This window comes from Eulemur rufifrons, chromosome 30 (assembly GCF_041146395.1).
Source record: "Eulemur rufifrons isolate Redbay chromosome 30, OSU_ERuf_1, whole genome shotgun sequence".
NCBI classification, from domain to species: domain Eukaryota; kingdom Metazoa; phylum Chordata; class Mammalia; order Primates; family Lemuridae; genus Eulemur; species Eulemur rufifrons.
Genome location: NC_091012.1, coordinates 60,095,026 through 60,116,086, shown reverse-complemented (window position 1 = coordinate 60,116,086; position 21,061 = coordinate 60,095,026). Strand labels below are relative to the sequence as shown.

Sequence of the window (21,061 nt, the reverse complement as noted above, 5' to 3'; positions counted from 1 at the left end):
GTATATTTTATGAGTTTGGATAAATATATAATGATATGTATCCACCATAATAGTATCATACAGAGTAATTTTACTGTCCTAAAAATCCTTTGTGTTCTACCTATTCATTCCTCTCTCTCCGCTAAGCCCTGGCAGCCACTGATCTTTTTACTGTCTCCATAGTTTTGCTGTTTCTGGAATGTCATATAGTTGGAATCATACAGCATGTAGCCTTTTCAGATAGGCTTCTTTCACTTAGTAAAATGCATTTAAGTTTTGTCCGTGTCTTCTCACTGCTTGATGACTCATTTTTTTTAGCACTGAAAAATATTCCACTTCCTGGATTTACGGAAGTTTATTTATCCATTCATCTACTGAACGGCATCTTGGTTGCTTCCAAATTTTGGCAGCTGTGAATAAAGCTGCTACAAACATCCACGTGCAGGTTTTTGTGTGGACATAAGTTTTCAACTTTTGGGGGTAAATACCAAGGAGTGCAGTTGCTAGCTTATATGGCAAAAGTATGTTTAGTTTTGTAAGAAATTGCCAGTCATCCAAAGAACTGTACCATTTTGCATTCCCGTCAGCAATGTGTGAAAGTTCCTGTTGCTCCACATCCTCACCAGCATTTGGTATTGTCAGTGTTATAAATTTTTGCAAGTCTAACACGTGTGTAGTAGTATCTCATTGTTGTTTGTTTGCATTTCCCTGATGACATATGATGTGCAGCATTTTTCATGTTTATTTGCCATTTGTATATCTTCTTTGGTGAGATGTCTGTTAAGGCCTTTGGCCCATTTTTTAATTGGGTTGTTGTGTTCTTATTGTTGAGTTTTAAGAGTTCTTTGGGCCGGGCACGGTGGCTCACGCCTGTAATCCTAGCACTCTGGGAGGCCGAGGTGGGCGGATCGTTTGAGCTCAGGAGTTCGAGACCAGCCTGAGCAAGAGCGAGACCCCACCTCTACTAAAAATAGAAAGAAATTATATGGACAGCTAAATATATATATAGAAAAAAAATTAGCCAGGCATGGTGGTGCATGCCTGTAGTCCCAGCTACTCGGGAGGCTGAGACAGGAGGATCCCTTGAGCTCAGGAGTTTGAGGTTGCTGTGAGCTAGGCTGATGCCACGGCACTCACTCTAGCCTGGGCAACAGAGTGAGACTCTGTCTCAAAAAAAAAAAAAAAAGAGTTCTTTGTATAGTTTGGATAGCAGCCCTTTATCAGATATGTGTTTTTTGGCAAAAATTTTCCAGTCTGTTATTTGTGTTTTCATTTTCTTTGACAGTGACTTTTGCACAGCAGAAATTTTTTAATTTTAATGAGGTCCAGTTCATTAATTCTTTGTTTCATGGATAGCATCTCTGGTGTTGTATCTAAAAAGTCATCGCCAATAATGAATGCTGGCAAGGATGTGGAAAAAGGGAAACCCTTGTACATGGTTGTAAGGAATTTAAATTAGTGCATCCACTATGGAAGACAGTACAGAGGTTCCTCAAAAAACTAAAACTAGAACTACCATATGACTCAGCAATCCCACTGCTGGGTATATATCCAAAGAAGGGGAATTCAGTATGTCAAAAAGACGTCTGCACTCTCATGTTTACTGCAGCACTACTCACAATAGCCAAAATTTGGAATCAACCTAAGTGTCTATCAACAGATGAATAGATAAAGAAATTGTGTTACATATATACAATGGAATATTATATAGCCACAAAAAGAATGAAGTCCTGCCATTTACAACAACATGGATGGAACTGGAGAACATTATGTTAAATGAAATAAGCGAAACACAGTAAGACAAATCTCACATGTTCTCACCCATGTGTGGGAGCTAAATATTAAAAACAACTGATCTCATGGAGACAGAGAGTAGAATGATGGTTACCAGAGGCTGAGATGGGTAGCAGAGAGGGGGTATAAAGTGGGGATGGCCAATGGGTGCAAAAACATAATTAGATAATTAGATAGAATCAACAATATTGGCAGCATAACAAAGTGACTATAATGAATAATAAGTTAGGGTATACCTTAAAATAACTAAAATAGTGGAATTGGAATGTTTCCAACACAAAGAAATGATGGGGTTGGAAACCTTAGGCCTCAAGGCCACATGTGGCCCTCCGTATCCCCAAGTACAGCCTCTTGACTGAATCCAGACTTCACAGAACAAATCTTTTTATTAAAAGGGTTAATTTTGATTAATCCACATTACAGGCCTATATCAAAACATCACATGTGCCCTATAAAGATATACAACGATCATGTACCATAATAATTGAAAATAAAAAGTCATTGCCAAACCCAAAGTTACCTAGATTTTTCTCCCATATTATCTTCTAAGAGTTTCATAGTTTTGCATTTAACATTTAGGTCTGTGATCCATACTGAGTAGCTTTTAGTAAAGGGTGTAAGGTCTATGTCTAGATTTTCTTATTTATTTATTTTGGATGTGGATGTCTAGTTGTTCCAGCACCATTTATTGAAAAGACTATCTTTTCTCCATTGGATTGCTTTGCAGTTGATGATGTCTGTGTGGGTCTACTTCTGGGCTCTCTATTATGTTCTATTGATCCATTTGTCTATTCTTTTGCCAGTATCACACAGTCTTAATTACTGTAGCTTAATAGTAAGTCTTGAAGTTATATAGTATTAGTCCTCTGACTTTGATCTTTTTTATTATTGTCTATTCTGGATCTTTTGCTTTTCCATATAAACTCTAGAGTCAGTTTGTTGATATACACAGAATAAGTTGCTGGTATTTTTACTGGTATAGTATTGAATCTATAGATCAAGTTGGGGAAAACTGACATCTTGACAATACTGAGTCTTCCTATCAATGAATATGGACTATCTCTCCATTTTATTTAGTTATTTGATTTCTTTCATCAAAGTTTTGTAGTTTTCATCATTTAGATCTTGTATGTATTTTTTTGGATTTATAACCTAAGTGTTTTGGTTTTGGCTATGCTAATGTAAATGGTATTCTATTTTTTATTTCAAAGTCCACTTGTTCATTGCTGGTATATAGGAAAGCAATTGTCTTTTGTACATTAATTTTGTATCATTCAGCCCTGCTTATTAATTATAGGAATGTTTTTTGTCATCGTTGTGATTCTTTGGGGTTTCCTACACAATCATGTTGTCTGCAAAGAAAAGTAGTTTTATTTCTTCCTTCTTGATCTTTATACTTTGTCCCCATTTCCCATCTTACTGCATCTATTGCTGATTTTCAATTCATTTAGCTTTTTTCTTGTGTCAACAGGAATGTCAACTTCCAAGATCTTTATATATCAGATTGAGCTCTTTCCAGTCTTTTTTCCATGCATTATGTGTAAAAAGGTTTTATTACAAAATTAACAACTTATAGTATATACATCTTATAAACTACATTATAAAATTAACATATCAGAACATTGCTGTGCCACTAAATATTTTTCCCATACCTCATGTCTAGTGACATAATTCTACACCAATATACAGCTGAACCATAATTTATTAACCAATCCCCTATTTGGGGATATTAGGTTATTTTCATTTCTTTCTGTTAAAAAAATCCACGACAAACATCCTTGTATATAAACCTCTGTGTACAACACTAGTTATTTTTTCAATATAAATTCTTATAAGTAGAATTCTTGGGTTAAAGGTTTCAAATGCTTTCAAATTGTTGATCTATATTGCCAAACTGCCTTCCAGAAAGGCTGAACCCATTAGCAGTGGGTGATAATGCCTAGCAATGGATATTTTAATTATTTAAAAATTTGCCAATTTGGTGGGGGAAATGGAACCAATCTTTCTTTCCTTTTTATTAAATAGTGGATATACATTCATATTTAGTAACCATTTTATTTCCCCTTTTATGATATTGCCATTATTATTAACATTGTTATATTAATCTATATTTCCGGACAAAGAGTAGGTGCTCAAAACCATTTATTAACTGAAAGGACATAAAAAATACTTTTTAGGCAGAACTTGTGTTTTTCAGCCAAGTCTTAGCAATACAATTTTCTTGGTATAGACACAAATTAAACTTCTGCTCCATGATATTCAAGGATAGGGTAAGAAATATTTTAAATATTTTAACAATCTCAGCATCTTTAACTGATGAGAGATGACCATGAATTTCCCAAGACTAACATCTAAATGAGGCATCTTTTTCTACCTTCCACATGTTGGTGAGAGGAGAATGATTGTTTCTGTACAATAAATTTATAGTCTCATTGACAAACACTTAGGTGATTTATATTTCACATATACAATTTATTTCAACATTTCAGAAAGAATCTGAGTATACAATTGTAAGAAAATCCACGAAGGTGGCTCCTTCAAATGGCATTATTAAGTTAGCATAAATAGTCATATGGGTCTGGGGCCACTAATACTTAAATATAAGTAAGCTAGAAATTATTTTGTAGATTTAATTCCACATTGCAAAGTAAGATAAGAACCTGTGTATTATGTATTTGGTTCTGGGTTATTTTTCTTGCTTGGATTAGCTCAACAGAGGTTGACATCATATTTACCTATTTAAAATATGAAATCACATGAGCTTTTGAGATCAGCTATGTGTTCTGCATGGTTGAATGACTTACCCCTTTCTTACTTGATGAAGAAGAAATAGGATAATAAAAAATAAATACCTCTGAAAGACTAAGCAAGCACTAAAATAAAACAAGCTATCAAAATGTGGGTTTCAACTGCATTTACACATTTTTAAAACTCTCATCCAAACTTAAAAATTCTCACTTGCAGGAAAGTCTATTTCCAAAGGGACAGTTTACACTGATGCAACAAGGAAGGTATTCTTTACATATCACTTTCAAGCAAGTTGCTATCTCTTCTCTAAAGTATCTTTAAGATAGATTATTTCACTGACACTGTTAAATGGATTACTTCAATATATCTGAGCTCACTGTTATTCATGAAAACCACAGATAACCCACGTAACTGATTTCAGCCAATAGATTCCATTTCCCCCAAAATTCAGCCTCTAAGAAGTATTGTTAGACAAAGTGTGAAAGCTGAGTGATCTGAATTTTCCTGCCCCAAATTTGGCTTAAAAGATAGGAGGTAGATGATCAGTGCAAAAAGCAGACAGGAAAGCGGGTCCTGGAAAAATGTGGAGCCAGGTGAGAATGGGGATAAAAATAATATTAATAACAACAACTAATATTTTTTGAGCACTTACCATGAGCCAGGCTCTGTTCTAAGGGTTTTACATATACAAATTCACTAAATTATCACAACAGCCCGATGTAGGTCCCATTATTAGCTCTATTTTACAAATGAAGAATCTAAGGCACAGAGAGGTTTGGTAACTTGCCCAAGTTGACATGACTAATCAAGGTATGGATCTAGATTCAGACCTATGTAGTCTGACTTTCGAACTGAGGACTATAACCCTAACAGAATTCTACCTGGCCTGCCATGTAGTTGGTAAAGTGCAGGTCACCCACTTTTAGAACTTGGAAATTAAAGGGCTTCAATATATTCTTGCCTAACCTTTTCTCAAATTACCCTTCCACTCCACCTTCAAAACACAACTTTGACTACCTTTTGAAGAACGAGTCTTATTTGTAATGAAGTCAAGTAATACTCAAGACAGACTATATAAGATGGTACAGCTGGTAGAGACTTTATTTTGCATTTTTGTATTTATATCAATGACAAAGCATAATGTATATAATAGTGCCCATGGTCTCAAGGGCTTTGAAATCTTGTTGAGAAGATGAGATTATCTCAGCTAAAAGTTCTTTTTCATTCTTTATAAACCTAACAGCATTTTTTTCATATGCTCACGTGACATTTATCCCACATACCAGTATCTTCCAAACTATGCTTTTTGAGGATGCAAGTATCTTACTCAAACACTAACTGCTGATAGAAACCTGATCTTCATTGCAAACCTAATGATCTTTCCTCAAGTGCACGGGCCTTATTATCTCAGCAGAACAAGATTTAGCCAATTATTCCCCAGACAGAAAGCCACAACTCCTAGAAGGAAAAACTTCAGGAACTGAAGGCAAAGAAGGAGTTGAACAGGAATGCCATTGGTGCTATTAAACAATGCTTCTGCAATTATTGACACTGATATTTTTTGAAGCATATCACAAAAGTAAACATCAGAATCTTTAAGATATGTTTTAGCATGGTTGTCCAAGAGTGAGTGGTTAGCACAATTATACTGTTTTCACCATGAACACACTGGAGAATGATCAATTTTCAGAAATTATTAATATGATAAATTCAATTTCAGCATATGTTTATAAGTGTAACTTTTAAAAAGATTTTAGCATTACCTAGGAGATAATTTAGTGAGTTATATGTATAATCAACCACACCTAACGTCCTAGTATATCATCTTGGAGAAGAAAAACAAATTAGTTCATTTTATTGAAAAAAAGATGCCTCACCACCACCTTCTAGGAAATATAAGCAAAAAAAGTAAGGTGATCACTTGCCAATAACTGAGAGATACCAGCTGTAGAATGAGTGACTTAGTACTAACTAATGGTATCTGAGAGTAGAATTTGGTTTCAAAGGAATTCCAACTAACAAGTGAGATGGACCTTCAACCTGCATCATCATAGCTATTTTTCAAATGGTTCAGCTGGCCCTAATTAGAGGTGGCAATCCCTGCTACTTTAGGGGCCCCTGTTAACAGGAACAATCATGACAAAAAATAAGCAACAACAGAGATGTGCCACTATGCCATCAATGTTTTGCCCAATCATTACTGCTGAGCTCCCAGGATTAGGTCAAAAGGTCAATAACTTCATCATCAGTCCAAAATCAAGAAAACATTCCCATAAACTGTTTTTGATAAGAGCTATTACTGTAGACACATCATCATGTCAGTATTACAGTAATATTTATTCTGTTATAACACATACAGTCAGTGGAAAGGGAGAGATGAATCTTTGCTGTTCATTATATGAGTGGACACATCAAGTAAACAAATTCCTTTTTAATTATTTATTTCTTAAAAAGGCTACTAGAACAGTGAAGAAAAAAATAAAGGCATAAATACTTCTCTTCTGTCATTTATCAAACTCGAAGCAGAATGTAGGAAGGGTAAGATATAATAGTTAGGGGAAAAAAGTCTCTTATTTCTGTGGCAATAAGGTTTCTAGAGTTGAAGACTGTCAGATTTCCTCAAGACTTTAAGACTTCATTTCCAGGCTGTGGAAATGAAGTGAAAAAGGAAAGTCAGGAAGAAGCCAAATTCTCCATCCTGTGTATACAGCGTATTTTTTCACCCAGGAGTTAATTATCTTACCCCTACTAGCTGGATCATTTGCCCAAAATTAATTCAACTTAATATATATTGAGTATCCTATTCACAGCATGGCCCTCCCACTACTTTCCTTGTGGCTATTTCACTTTTCTACTAGCAGGTGGGTAAACTCAATGAGAAGAAAAGAGTCCATAGTTCAAAGAGGTTTGACAGTCAAGCAAGGTGACACTATTGGCTAAGAACTGGAGATTTTCCATGAAATTTCAAGTTATTGTGCCCTTCTATCTCCCATTAGCATGGATAACTGGGAGTTAATAGTATTCTCATTAGTCTTTACGATGAGGCCATGGGGAGATCCTTTTACAGAAAGGCTGCTCAGCTCGTGAAACCTGACCTCAATATTTTTTTTTGTGGCTAAAATCATCTCTTCTATGTCATATGGCATAGGACTTTGGGCAAAATAAAAACTCTTGTTCAAAAAAACAAATTGTTCTTCCTATCAGCACCTCAGCTGTGCAAGTCTCTATTAAAGGAGACTTTTTGTTTTGTCAGGAATACTTTCTTTCTGTTTGGTCAAGAATACAAGTTGGGCTCTTGAGCAGAATCAAATTCGCATTCCCTGCAACTGATATCTAAACCACCCAGCTTTCACTTCAGATAACACAAGATGTATCTTGACTACAGGTGCATTTTAGAGACTCCAATTGAGAACTGACATAATAAACCCTGATCCAAATTGGTTGCAAGACAGTGCTTTAATTTTGTAAAATAATATATTTGTATCGCTGAGCTCAGAAAAAAAGGCTAGAAGTATCTATATCAACTAACTATGGTTATCCATACATGTTGAGATTACTGCTGATTTTTGCTTTCCTTATACTTTTATGTATCTACTGAATGTTTAACAATTTTTAAAATTTCAATTTTAAAATTATAAAGCAATCATGTGAATATAAAACTTGCTTAGGGCATCTGATAGTTGACTATCCAGTCTAGTAGACACATTAAACATTTATTTGTTTAACATTTCCATGTTCTATCTGCCAATTAACTTAGATCATTCAAAGGTCAAGTTCATGGACCACGTTTCCTTACCACTTACACACAGAACTTCATTGAATTATAATTTAATATTTGTTCTCTTTCTTTATAGAGCCTCAATAAAGAAATGTGGAACAGACAATGGTTTTTTTCTTTTAGGAAACCGAAGTTAGAGATGGTCTCCTCTCACCCAGAATGTGCTTTATTCAGTCATCCCATGATCAATACTGCTTGAGTAAGAAGTGGAAATAATCTCTGTAGATGAAACTGTAAATTTTCTCTTGCCAACAAACCCAAAGTTTCTCTTTTTGTTCTTTCAGGAAGCATAAGCCTAACTTAGAGTGCAAATGCTATAATCTACCAAACCAGATGTTAAAGACATCTACTCTTTCTACTTTCTTCAGATAGCATCTATTTTATTTCATTGTTAAAAACACCTTGCACCTATACTTTCATCTCCATGTATCTAATCTTTCTAGAAACAGATAAACTATAAATCTTAAATGAATAAAATATTCTTTGCAATGACCTGGGACAATATTAAAAGTCCTGGTGGTTTGCTCCATGTACATGAAGCCAGGGCCTTGGTTTCCCTTGTCCCACCTCCTTAGTTCTTAGTTTGTTGTTCTTTAGTTTTCTGTCCAGAAAGCAAGAATTCTTCTCAATTTGTAAGTAGAGAATCTTTTAACTTCAAAGAACATGAATGACTCAACCAATACCACACAGCAAACAACAGAAGACTGATCAGAAACCAGGTCTTTTGACTTCAAGCATAGTCTTCTTTCCATTAAACTATGAGGACATTCCAATCCTACTGAGAAGTCAGGGAACTCTAAGAAGCATGGACATAAAGGCACATATTTTTAACCTTCCTCACTACTTTCCTTCAGTTTAGCTAATTCAGGTTCCTGAATAATTTTAGTTCTAGTCTCAGTCTTTTAATTCCAAAATAGTATACTGCCTCTCTTAGGAATTCCAGTTACAAAGTTCTTTATTTATTCACTTGGATCATCTCTTATGTATTAAGTGGCTGTCATGTATAAAGGACTGGGCTTCTATTCAAGAGAATGAACTGGCTTCCTCAGAGAATTGCCAGACGGAAACTGGTATAGGGAACAAAACACTGAATTTGGAGATCTGGGTTTTAGTTTTGGTTCTGGCTGGGACTTGCTGTCTGCACAAAGTCACTTGACCTCATTATGTTTCAAGTTTCTCATCTAAAATTAAGGGGATAATATCATTTGGCTTGTAAGGTAGTTGCTCTAATAGTTATTAAAAGTTTACTATGTGCTAGCACTGTGCAAAGCACTTGGTATACACAATCTTATTTATTCTTCAAATGATCATGTTGATGCTCGTTATGCTATTATTTTCCCATAGTACTAATAAGAAAACTAAAGCTGAAGGGGTTAAGTAACATTCCCAAGGTATGTAAGTTAAGTCATGGAGCTGGGGGTTGGATCTAGGCTAACTCCAGAGCCTCCATGCCAAAACCCACTGTCCCCCCTCAAACTAAAAAATAATTAAGAATGCCCTTTGAAAACCATTAAGCTATCTAATTTTAAGGTGTTCTTCCTTTCTTCTACTTCTACCTACTTAAATTTGTAAGACATGAACAGGTCTACTCTTTTGCTTGCTTCTTTCTGTTGTTCAATAATCACCTCAAATGTCCAAGTGAGAATCTGGAGGAGGAAAACTCATGCCTTCCTGGCTGGCTTTCACAATAGACAGAGAGGTTCTGGGTAGGCTCCATAAGGCTATGCTTCACATGTCTCAAACTTTCTAAGTATCTTCTCCCTTCCCTCCAATCTTTTGGTGGTGTGCCTTTCCTAAGAAGTCCAGAGGCCCACTTTCAGCCACATTTGAATGGTAAAAGCTTTTCTCCTGAGGAGAAAAATGAGTGAGAATCTAGTCCCTTGAAGATCCAGTTAACTCACCTTATAAAGCAGGAAAGGACTCCATGAAATACGTGAACAATTTCTCCAGAACCTTTGCCAGACTTGGCATAGGCTGGTCCATTAGCAATACATAATTAAATATTCTTAACAACTCAATTCTTCAACCTCACTTTGATCAATAGTTCATTACCTAAGTTAGATCTGTCAAAAGGGGCAAACTCATCAGCCCATTTGTCCCATATTTGCATGAATATTATGCTGTGAATGTTATGCTCCTTTGAACTTCAAAAGAGTTTCCTGGCCTCATTGACTACAACTTTAACAACAGAGAATAATGGAGTTACAGAAAGACCTTTTCCCATCTAAAGAACTCAAACCTTGCTGATGCTAGATGGTAACAAACTTTTATATAAGCAACAAATGGCTCATTCATCCATTGCAATGCACTATCAGTACTCTTTGGCTTCCTGAGCCTGTCTTCCCTCTTCTGAGAGCAACTGTAACTATGCCTAATTAGCTACCAACAAGCGGCAGCACCCAACTTCACCATTCCCTACAAAAAAAAAAAAAAAGCTTTCCACAAATAAAGCATTTTTTTTCCAGACCTCGAGATTTCTACACCAACTGAGTGAGCATCTTTGACCATAACAGCATCGATTCTCATTCTACCTGATGTCCCAAATAGGAGAGCAAACAGGCTACAGAGCACCCTCCTAGAGTTTTATATTCTAACCCATCCCTGAAAGATCAAAAACTTTGGCATCCTTTGGTAAAATGGCATTAGGCCGCAAGGAGAGATGTGAAGGTTTATTATGCCTACACTTACATGTTTTCCAAGTGGTTGCTTTTTTAATTAAAAAAAAATCCCTCTTTTTTCTTCATCTACTCCCATACCTAGCCATCTTTAGAATTGGACAGTAAAAATATAGAAAATTATGTGTCCTTTCACTTTAAAGAGCTTTTTCCCTATTGTAAAAGTAATACTTGCTAATTGGGGAAACTTTGGAATAGACAGACACACAAAGGTGAACAAAAATGACATTTATAAACCTACCATCCAGAGATTTTTAAAAATTAGTTCCCTATGCATACCATACATGAATATAAATTTCAGATAGAATAGAGAACCTTGGGCAAAAGCCAAAATTATGGCAGCAATAGAAGAAAACAAAGAATATAAGGTGGGAGAGATCTTCCTAGGAATAAGAAATCCAGAAGCCATATAGGAAATGAATGACATATCTGACTACACAAAATTTTAAAACTTCCATCTGGGAAAATGCAACTTAAACAAGGTTTAAAACAAATGGCAGACAGAAAATCATATTTGAAATACAGAAGGTTAACAAATAAGCTTTTGCAAACCAATAAGACTAGCAACACAACTGAAAAATAGGCAATTCACTGAAGAAATATGATTAAACTAAAAAGTAATTGAAAAGATATTCCAGTGATAGGAAAATATCAAAGCAAAACTGAAATGTGATTTCCCCATTTAAACTGGCCCCAAAATACAAAAACTAATAACACTCTTGGTGAAAGAATTAGAAATGGACACTCATACACAGATAGTGGGAGTAAAAATTAATACAACGTATTTGAAGGTCATTTTGGCAGTACTTAATCAAGATTTAAACTGAACACATACTTTGACTAACAACTCCTCAAAAATACTTGCATAAATTCCTAAAGTTGTTCATTAATGCCTTACTTGTAATAGCAAAAATTGCAAGTAACCTCAATATTTACAAATAGAGATTAGTTAAATAAATCATGGCACACATGCAATTTGATTGGAAAGAATATGGCACTGTTATATTGCAATGTTCTGACATGGAAGGATGTCCTAGACACATTGTTGAGTAAAAGCAAGTTACAGAAAAATGTATATAATATCCCATTTTTGTAAAAGAAAAAAACCCTACAGATAAGTACATGTGATTTTATAACACAAAGAAAAGAGTTTGGAAGAACACATAGCAAACCATTAATAATGGTTATCTCTGGAGAGTGGAATGGAGTTAAGGAGCACATGCTCTTTATTGAAGCTCAGATGTTTTCATATTATCTTGTATAATGAGTATATATATTAATTTTATAATTTAAGAAAGTTACAAATATGCTAACATAAGCATTTTCCAGGGCCACCAAATTTAAATAAACAGTGTTTTTAATGGAAGCATGATATTACATTACTTGGATGATTTTTGTAACCATTTCCCTATGGATTGACATTTCCACTGCTGCTAACTTCTCACTGTTAGAGCTGCAATATAAATCTCTGTGCATGCATGTTGTGTGTGTGTGCATGTGTACGTGTGCCTGTGTATCAAGGCAACATACAAAGGACATATGCTTTGAGGTTCCCCCTTCAGCAAAAATGACTTTGCACATCTTCAAACATGCTTGAGATAGTTAGGTTGAGTGTGGCCATATAGGATGATGCTCAGTGGCTCATTCAGAAAATGACCATCACCTTAGCCTCATCATCTAACAATACGCCTGAAACACTAGACCATAACTGGTGCCCTAGGCCGTCCATTACATAATCATTTTGGCATTTTGGCATCAACTAAATATCAAAAGGGTTTGGGACAAATTCATAGGGATAAGGAAATGTTAGAAAGCAGTAATTTTCAGTCTGTAAGTATTTTTTTAAGTTGCAGCTTTCTTAGGTTTATCAATTAATCTCTAAGTTTCATGGACAATATCCTTCAATTCTTCATAAATATGGAAGACTTCCCAGAAAAGAAGGTCTTCTGAAAGTTACAAGCTTTCCCCGTGAGGCCATCAGTAACAGGCCATAAGGGAAGTTTTTTTTTTTTTTTTTCTAAGAGAGGAGGACTTTTAAGCCCAGCTGATTGTGAGCTGACCTGAGAATGGATGAACATTTCTGTCACATCCACTTAAATCAAGGAGGGCTTCTGGAAGAGGAGGGTTCTGAGATGAACTATATACAATTGGAAAAAAGGAGGCAGTTAAGGAATACAAGACGAGAAGTTGATCCAAGCTTCCTAGCTGAGATTGTGCCCTGCTAAACTTCCTTTTGTATCCCAATTATACTAGATATCACCATAGATCGCTCATGCTTAAAAGCTTAATCAAAAGCACTATTTCTCACAGGAAAAAGACTAAGTTTACTATGAAATTCATAGTGGGACAGAAACACACTTAAGGATGGAATAGGCTTGGCACTGTTCTTGTCGGCAAGACTTCTGCCTGATCTATTTAACTTATGCTGATAAAGGAGATAAATGTTTAAGTGATGGGCTTCAGATGCTGCTTCAGCTCCTACCAAGAATTTTTTCAAAGCTCCTTCTCATGAATAAGTTCAGTGGAGCAGAGAATGCCCCTTTTGGACCAATTCCACTTTGTGCTTCTTTTGATGCAGCCAAAAAGGGGAACTAGAGCTAAGGCTTTTCCTTCAAATTTAGAGCAAGTGTCCATCTCAGAGGTGGCTGCAAGTGGCCCAAAGAAGGTAAGGTCTACACTGTGCAGAGACAGCAGAAAGCTGTTAACAAGAATGGAGATGTCGATGGTTACTCATAAATCTCCCAAATGTAGCAGCAAGGAGGGTTAATTATCTCCTCCCCACCCCCTTTCCTGCCACTCTCTGCTTTCTCCAATGTGTTAGCCCATCACACGGATCGCTGACTTTCTAGAAATATTCCCTGGCTTTGCGGGGACGTTCTTTTCAATAAATGGCATCCAATTTGCTAACGGTCCCTGGAATCTCAATTTCCTCAAAGGATTTTTCATCTGAATCCAGTTCATGTGAAGGTTTCTTCCTCGGTTTTCAGCATAAGGGAATAGGCAGAGCCTGCTTTACTTTTTCTTTGTTTTTTCTTTTCTGTGTCATTCTTTTCATAAACTGAAAACCTTTGCTGAAGAGTCTGAAATTTGGGAAAAAATCCAGCTCATCTGTCAGATATTTCTAGAGTTACGTAAAATGGAATGAGATTTGTATAGTTTAGAACAGGAAAGGGAAAATAGGCTAATGTGTCATGTGTTCTATGAGATGAAAACTATATGATAATCAGAAAAACAGTCCCAAATTTAGCTGGCCCGATTCAAAGCTCTCATTCTTTTATCAACTCATGCATAAACCAGTAACATTCACTTTCTTCTCTTAGAATAATGGCATGGCCACGTTTGGGCTAAATCACAATCCCTACAGATTATAACCACATTTTCAAAGAAATTATAAGAAATATATTATTTTTTAAACGCAAGACACTTACGTTTTACTTGCTCTGTTTTGCTTCCTTCTAGGAAAAGAAAGAACAACAAGGAAAAGATGTATTTCATGCTTCCCATTTTCCACTTTTTTCTCATGTGGGCCACTGCAAAAGGCAACTCAGAACCTTCAAGGCCCGGTGGACTCAAGCTGTTAGGAAGAAAGCAGAAAAAAAGACGTAACACAGAATCCTCTAAAACTAATAGAGATCATTGAAACTTAGGCTTCTAACTTTCTAGGAAAAAAATGCAGGAGAATTTACATAGGCGCAAGTATTGTTTGCCGGCATAAGATAAAGGACTTGCCTCTCCAGTCTTGGGAAGACTGTGGGAGAAAATTCAAGCGAATGAGCATGCATTCCTATCCAATGCTGATGCTAAATCCTTACAGGCAACTCATAGGAAAATAAAAATAAATTTTGAAATCCTCTTTTTTAAGGGAATTAAAGTTGATTTCTCAAGAGATTTTCTTTGGGAGAAAAGGAAAATGGGAGTTTGCAAAATGGCTATTTTGGCAAACAAGGTAAAAGTAATAGGCACGAGAGATCCAAGCAATTTCTGAAATGAAAGTTAATTAATCTTAGCTTCAAAACTACTGTTATCATTAATCCTTCAGGGATGAACTACAAATTGATCAAACTTTCTCCTATGTCCTCTATAAGATCTATAAGGATCTTCAGTTTGGCTACTTATGATGGAAAAGATAGATGTAATTAGCAAATGGATGCAATTAAACACCTGAAAGGTTTTATTGTTTAGAATGGTTCAGACATATTCCTCCTCCCACAAAGTCCATTGTGAAATGGAAATTTTAAATGGGCCATTTTTAATGGAAATTAGGCAAATTTAAATAGGTAATTTGTTCAAATTGTATTCGCCAAGCAGAAGATTATTAAAGCAACTACAATTCTTTAAAACATGAAATTGGCATTTCCGGTCTAAGGGGTAGAAATCTTAAGCCTTTAAAGCCTTGGAACACAGAAAGTTTGCTGTAGCTCATATTCATTCACAGGCCATTTCCACAGACTTGAGAGTTTGTAAGATTCTTCCAATAGATGATTTGAAAATATTTAAATGTTGTAGAAACACCAAATTCAATCTGGGGTTAACCCTGAATGGGAACTGAAGTCATTAATCTTTTCTGAGAGTCCAACCTAAATATTGAGCATAAAGAACTTGAGGGAGTACAAGATGATCATTTTGGAGAATTGAATGTCTTTGGGCTCTGAAGTAGATGCCACAGCTCCTATTTAAATGTTATGAAGTTGTTCAGATCATTCAAAATCCAGTCTCAAATTATGAACATGTAACCGAGAAGAACCGGATCACAGAGAATAATTTGTGCTATGAAGCAGGATTTGCAGCACCATTTGCCTTCTTTCTCTACTTCCTCCCTGCTCTTTAAAAAAGGATCAAATTCTCCTAGGATATGTTCCTAGCCTTCCAAAGGCCTGGGTTCTGATGTCTTGGTCCCCTCTGAGAGCTTATGGCCCACTTTCAATTACTCAGAATGTTGCTGTCCCCTGAGAGCTACCAGGTTCCCTTGAAGCAAATCATTTTCATTAACAGTTTAACACAGCTACCCACCTCAGCGAGGTTCTTCCTGAGCCTGCTTTAATAAAGTTTATCCCCCAAGTCTCCAAAAGAGAAAGATTTTTAACCACTGAAATCTAATTTATCACAATCATATATGGGTCTCAGGGGGTGTTTCTGAGACCATGGTTTTCTGGTCTCCCCATGCTAGAACCAACAGGGCTGTTTTTCTTGTACAATGGTTGGGCGATTCGGTGAACAGTAGCATTACTTCCTAACTCAAGCTGGCAAGAAAATGGCTCGTAGAAATTTTTTGCTTTTCTTGGGTCCCAACTAATGTTATGAGCAAATAGAAAAGTTGGTGACTAGAGAGCAATTAATCTCTTTTGGCATTGCTGTCATCTGTGTGGCCTCCCAGGCTGTGATGGAGAACATCAGAAAATGAATCGCTTTATAAATATTCACTTTTGATTTACAAGATTGTGAAGTCCTGCCTTTGTATTCTGTGCAGAAATATGAACTAAGAAGAATTCCCTCCCCAGGTCTCCCCACCATTGAATTTCTCTTTATTTCTTTAACTTTTTCTTTAGGAGGAGAGGGGTGGTTCACAACATTTGTTGGGACTGCAGCAGTAAACACAGCAAGCATTGCTCAGCAAACATGCCGACTTTTATTCTTGCAAAGAGCCAAACTGTCCTTAATTTTTCAAATTATACTTTGACCCAGTTAACTGGAGTTATTTCTGCATTAACTCTCTGTCTGCTTCACACAGGCTGTTGTGCCATTGAACTTGCACTGGCTCTTTTACAGGTTACTTAGAAATGTAGCTATTGACATGTTTGGGGGGATCCAGGACCCAACAAGAAAGCAACAAACAAAACCCTGCAACTAATGCTGGGGGTGGGGGTGGGGTAGGAGGGTAAATGGGCTTTACAAGAGAACAAGAACTATATCAGACACCAAAAGAAAGATATTTATTAAGGTACCTCTATAAAACAAGCTAAAGGGCCAACTGCTCCTTGCCCAACTGTAACTGCAAGGCAATCTGGGCCATCAAGTGTCCAGAGCCCACTCTCAGAACAGGCCTCTTGGGTTGAACAGAACCAGAGACATCCCCAAGGGAAGGTTAAGGGATGAGTACATATCTGCCAGTTCTTCACGCCCCACAGTGTCTCTTTAATCCTCCCGAGAGGCTTGACTGACCTTGTAATCGCACATTCACTATCATCTCTGGGACAGCCCCTAGGGTAGCAATTTTCTTTCTGACAAACAATAAGAAAGACACTGGAGTCTCAGGCCCTTGTCTATCAGCTGAAATTCTCTCCCCACTCTACCACCCAGCAAGAAAAGCTCAGTTAACTCGTGGTGGGTTGCCACTGAAAAATTTTAGCCCAGGGTATCTCTTGTCAGAGGCAATGTCGTCATTGCTGCTTATGACTGACCAACAATGCCTTGCATTTGGCTTGCAAAACACCTTCCTATCTATCATTTCATTTTATTCAACACAACTCCACCTCCAAAATGGGCACCCGGGGGCCCAGAAAACTCAAATGACTTGAGTTAGTGGCAGGGCCAGGAGGGACTGGAAGGCAGGCCTTCCAGGCCCTGTACCCTGACAATACCACGTTGTTTCCTGAGCCTAGTGTTTCAAACTCTGACCCCAGTGGTCTGGGCCAGAAAATGAGGCGGAAGTCCAGAGGATAGGGAACCTCCCGCCCATCCACCCTGTTTCATTAATTTTAGCACGTTTTAATCAGCCACTGGTCTAGGGCACTTCAGCAAATGCGAAAACAGTCTGGGAGACACATGTAGTAATTAAGGGGACTGCCAGAGCCCCTTAGGTAGCTCAGCGTGGAGTACCCGAGTGACCTCTCAGAGCTCCAGAGCATGGAGAAATGCAGGCCAAGCGGGGAGTGACGAGCTGTGAGTTCGAATCCAGAGCCCCCAACCTGCCTCAGTCAGGCGCCTTGGGCCCCACCTCCTTCCCCACCACAGGCAGCTGGACCACAGGACGGGTTGGGGTGGCAGGTTGAGGAGTTTGGGCGCCCTGGGGGAACTTTCAAGGGCGGCTCCGGCCAACAGAAGGCACCACCTGTGCAAAGGCTGGAAAGGGAGGTGAGGGAAGTGGGCGCCGGGCACTGCTCACTGACCTGGGCACTGGCCTCCTCCGTCTGCCACGCGTGCACGCGCTCGGAGCTCCCTGGGGCGCTCCTCCGAGGTCTGGGGCTTGCAGGTTGTGGCGAGAGCTAGAGTGCGCGCGAGGGGGGAGGGGGGACTCAAAAGTGGGTGGGAGGAAAAACATCACCGCCCTCAGACCACGAGGGAGCAGCGGCTCGCTCGGCTCCCGGGGGCAGAGCCAAGGCGCGGGCGCGGCGGCCCGGGGCCACCTGCCCGCCCGCCCGCCCGCTCCCCACTTGGCCTGAGAGGCCGGCCGCTCGGCGCTGGCGGGAAGTCCTCGAGCACGCAGCCGCTGCAAGCGCGCACCCCTTCTCTGCCCCGGCACAACGGCTTTATTCCTGCTCCCCCGACCCGAAAGTTTTAAAATCAGGAGAAAGTGTGAGGCTCAGCCGGCGACTTTCCCATCACGCAGCGCCCCCACTGCACCCCCCTCCTTTGGCTAGACTAGCTTTGGGGTCTTAAAGGGACCGCACATCTCCTTCGGCCCCTCCTCCCTCTCCACACTGGATGCACCTAGGACCCGCGCGGGCGCTGAAGACCCCGGCTACTCTCCTATTTCCCTGCCTGGAAGCTCGCACCCCCTGTCCTCCAGCACTGTGGCCTTTCTGGGGGGTGCACCTGGTCTGGTCCTGAGCTGGTGCCCGGAACGCAGGATGGGCTGGCCTCACAAATTACGCCCTAGCACCCTGCTTATCATTTCGGGCGTTTCCCAGATCCACATTGTGGCTAGTAAAGTGACAAAGCTTTGGTGTCCTTAAAGGCTGGGTGGAGATGGGGGTGTGAGGGAGTTGCTGGGGGCGGGGGGGGGGGCTTCTATATCTGCTTTCTCCCACGAAGAGGGCTCCCAAGGCCCATGAAAAGGGCCTCTACTCACTGTTAAGTGTCTTGAAGAAAACTTGGAGTGACCCACCAAAGCCACCACTGTTTTTATCAAGTCCCTAAGATGAGCCAAAAGCTCAACCTTGAAATCACAATAGATAGCACTCTTATGCCATGGTGAGCCTGAGACAGAGTACTCCAAATTTGTGTTTATTCCATGAGTGATAGTTAGAAACGATTTTAAGAATCTTCTAAGGTCCAGGAAACTGCTGCCTTGACAGACAATATTGTAAGCCCCTAAATTTGAAGGAGAGCTGCAGGGCTTTCTTCTACATGAACTGGATAACGTTCATATTCCTAACATCTGTATAGCACTTTATGGCTTACAGAGTGCTTTCATATACATCGATATTACTTTTTTAAACCCCACAACACCCTGAACTATCTGTGGCCTCTAGGGTCAGAGTTGGTGGGGACCTCCTGAAACATTCAGCTTAACCTCTTTATTTCATAAAAGAGGAAACTGAGGTGGCGGTGGGGGAGTTGATGTATCCAAGGTCACCACAGCTAGTAAATGACAAATTTGAGATTCCAAGACAGATTCCTGACTTTCAACCCACTGCTCTCTGGTTGTTATCTCCAGTCTATAGATGAGGGAATTGATGCTCAGGGAAATTGTGGCTTGCCAAAAAAAACCACTTATCAGGAACAGAACAAAGGAATGTTAAAACAAGAATAATTGTCCCTGGAAGTTACCTCCTTTTTCTTTCTTCAGAAATGTTAATATCATCCAACTAGCCCCTGCATTGCTGGAGATGTTTATTTCACTGCTAACAAAGGAAAGGGGGCCCTTTCTGAAATGTTGCCTTCAGGGCCCAAAATGTCTAGCTCCATCCTGCTGCTTGGGTAGCCATACACTGCCACATGCATTCAATTTGTGCTGTAGTATATCGGTTTGAACTTGCTGATTTGTTGTCTTATAACTGTTCTCATGCCATTTAATGCATTAATGTTTTGTCTCACTAGACTGTGAGTTCTTCAAGTGCAAAGACTTGTGGTTCAATTTCCTTTGTGTGTGCATTCCCCAACCCCCATCATCACTTTAACATGCTTATGGAGTATTCAAGAAAATGGGTTTCAAGGAATAGTCTGAGACAAACATGGATCCTAGCATTTAAAGTAAATAAACTTACTGGGTTTTAAAGCTCATGTATTTGGCTACAACCACTGGCTCCCCTTGCTTGATGTAGTAGTCTGATTACTGTATAACTAACCATCCCAAAACCTAGTGGCCTAAATAAAACAAGTTATTGTCAAGTAGTTCTGTTGAATTGATTCTATTGAACTTGATCAGGATCTCTTATGCAGAGATATTGCCTGAAACTCTATATGGGGCTGTTGCAATTCTCTGACAGGTTCTTCATTAGTGTAAATGTCAGCAGTACTTGTATTAGTTACATTCTTGATTTCTGAATTGGTAAATTGGGTGAGTCCTAATCTAGACTTCTACCAGGTCTTATACAAACTTAACTGATGATTATCTTCATGCCTTATTTTCTCTATTTATTAAATGGGGATGAGAGCATAGATCATCTCATACTCATTTTTTAGAAACTTTTTATTTTGAGATAATTGTAGATTCACATGCAATTGTAAGAAATAATTCAGAGGGATCTCGAATACCCTTCACCCAATTTTTCCCAGTGGTAACATCATGCTATAACTATGGTACAATGTCAAAACCAGGATATTGACATTGAAACAAACAATCCACTCACCTTACTCTGATTTCACCAGTTTTATATGCACTCATTTGCCTGTGTGTATAGTTCTATGTAGTTTTATCACATGTGTAGGTTCATGTGAGCACCATCAGTCAAGATACAGAACAGTGCCACTGTGTTACTCTTTGATAGTCACACCCATCTTTTCCCCTCCCCATCTCTCTACTCCCTGGCAACCACTAAACTGCTCTCCATCTCTATAATTTTGTCAAATAAGAATGTTACATGGACTCATATAGTATGTAAACTTTTAAGATTGGTTCCACCCCACACACATACATAATTCTCTGGAGACCCATTAAAGTTGTTCCAGGTAACAATAGTTTATCCCTTTTTAATTGCTGAGTAGT

The 21,061-nt window shown here is 38.5% G+C and overlaps 1 protein-coding gene across 1 annotated transcript in view; it reads right to left on the bottom strand.

The window, feature by feature from the left end:
- CHRDL1 (chordin like 1) overlaps window positions 1-18,136 on the bottom strand; it is a 115,856-nt gene extending 97,720 nt beyond the window's left edge. The window contains exons 1-2 of the mRNA XM_069463600.1: window positions 18,081-18,136; window positions 14,403-14,548 (exon numbers count right to left, since the gene is read on the bottom strand). Of these exons, the coding sequence (XP_069319701.1) occupies window positions 14,403-14,496 (94 nt within the window). The 5' untranslated portion in view covers window positions 14,497-14,548; window positions 18,081-18,136. The remainder of the gene's footprint in view (window positions 1-14,402; window positions 14,549-18,080) is intronic.
- Window positions 18,137-21,061: the final 2,925 nt, after the last annotated feature.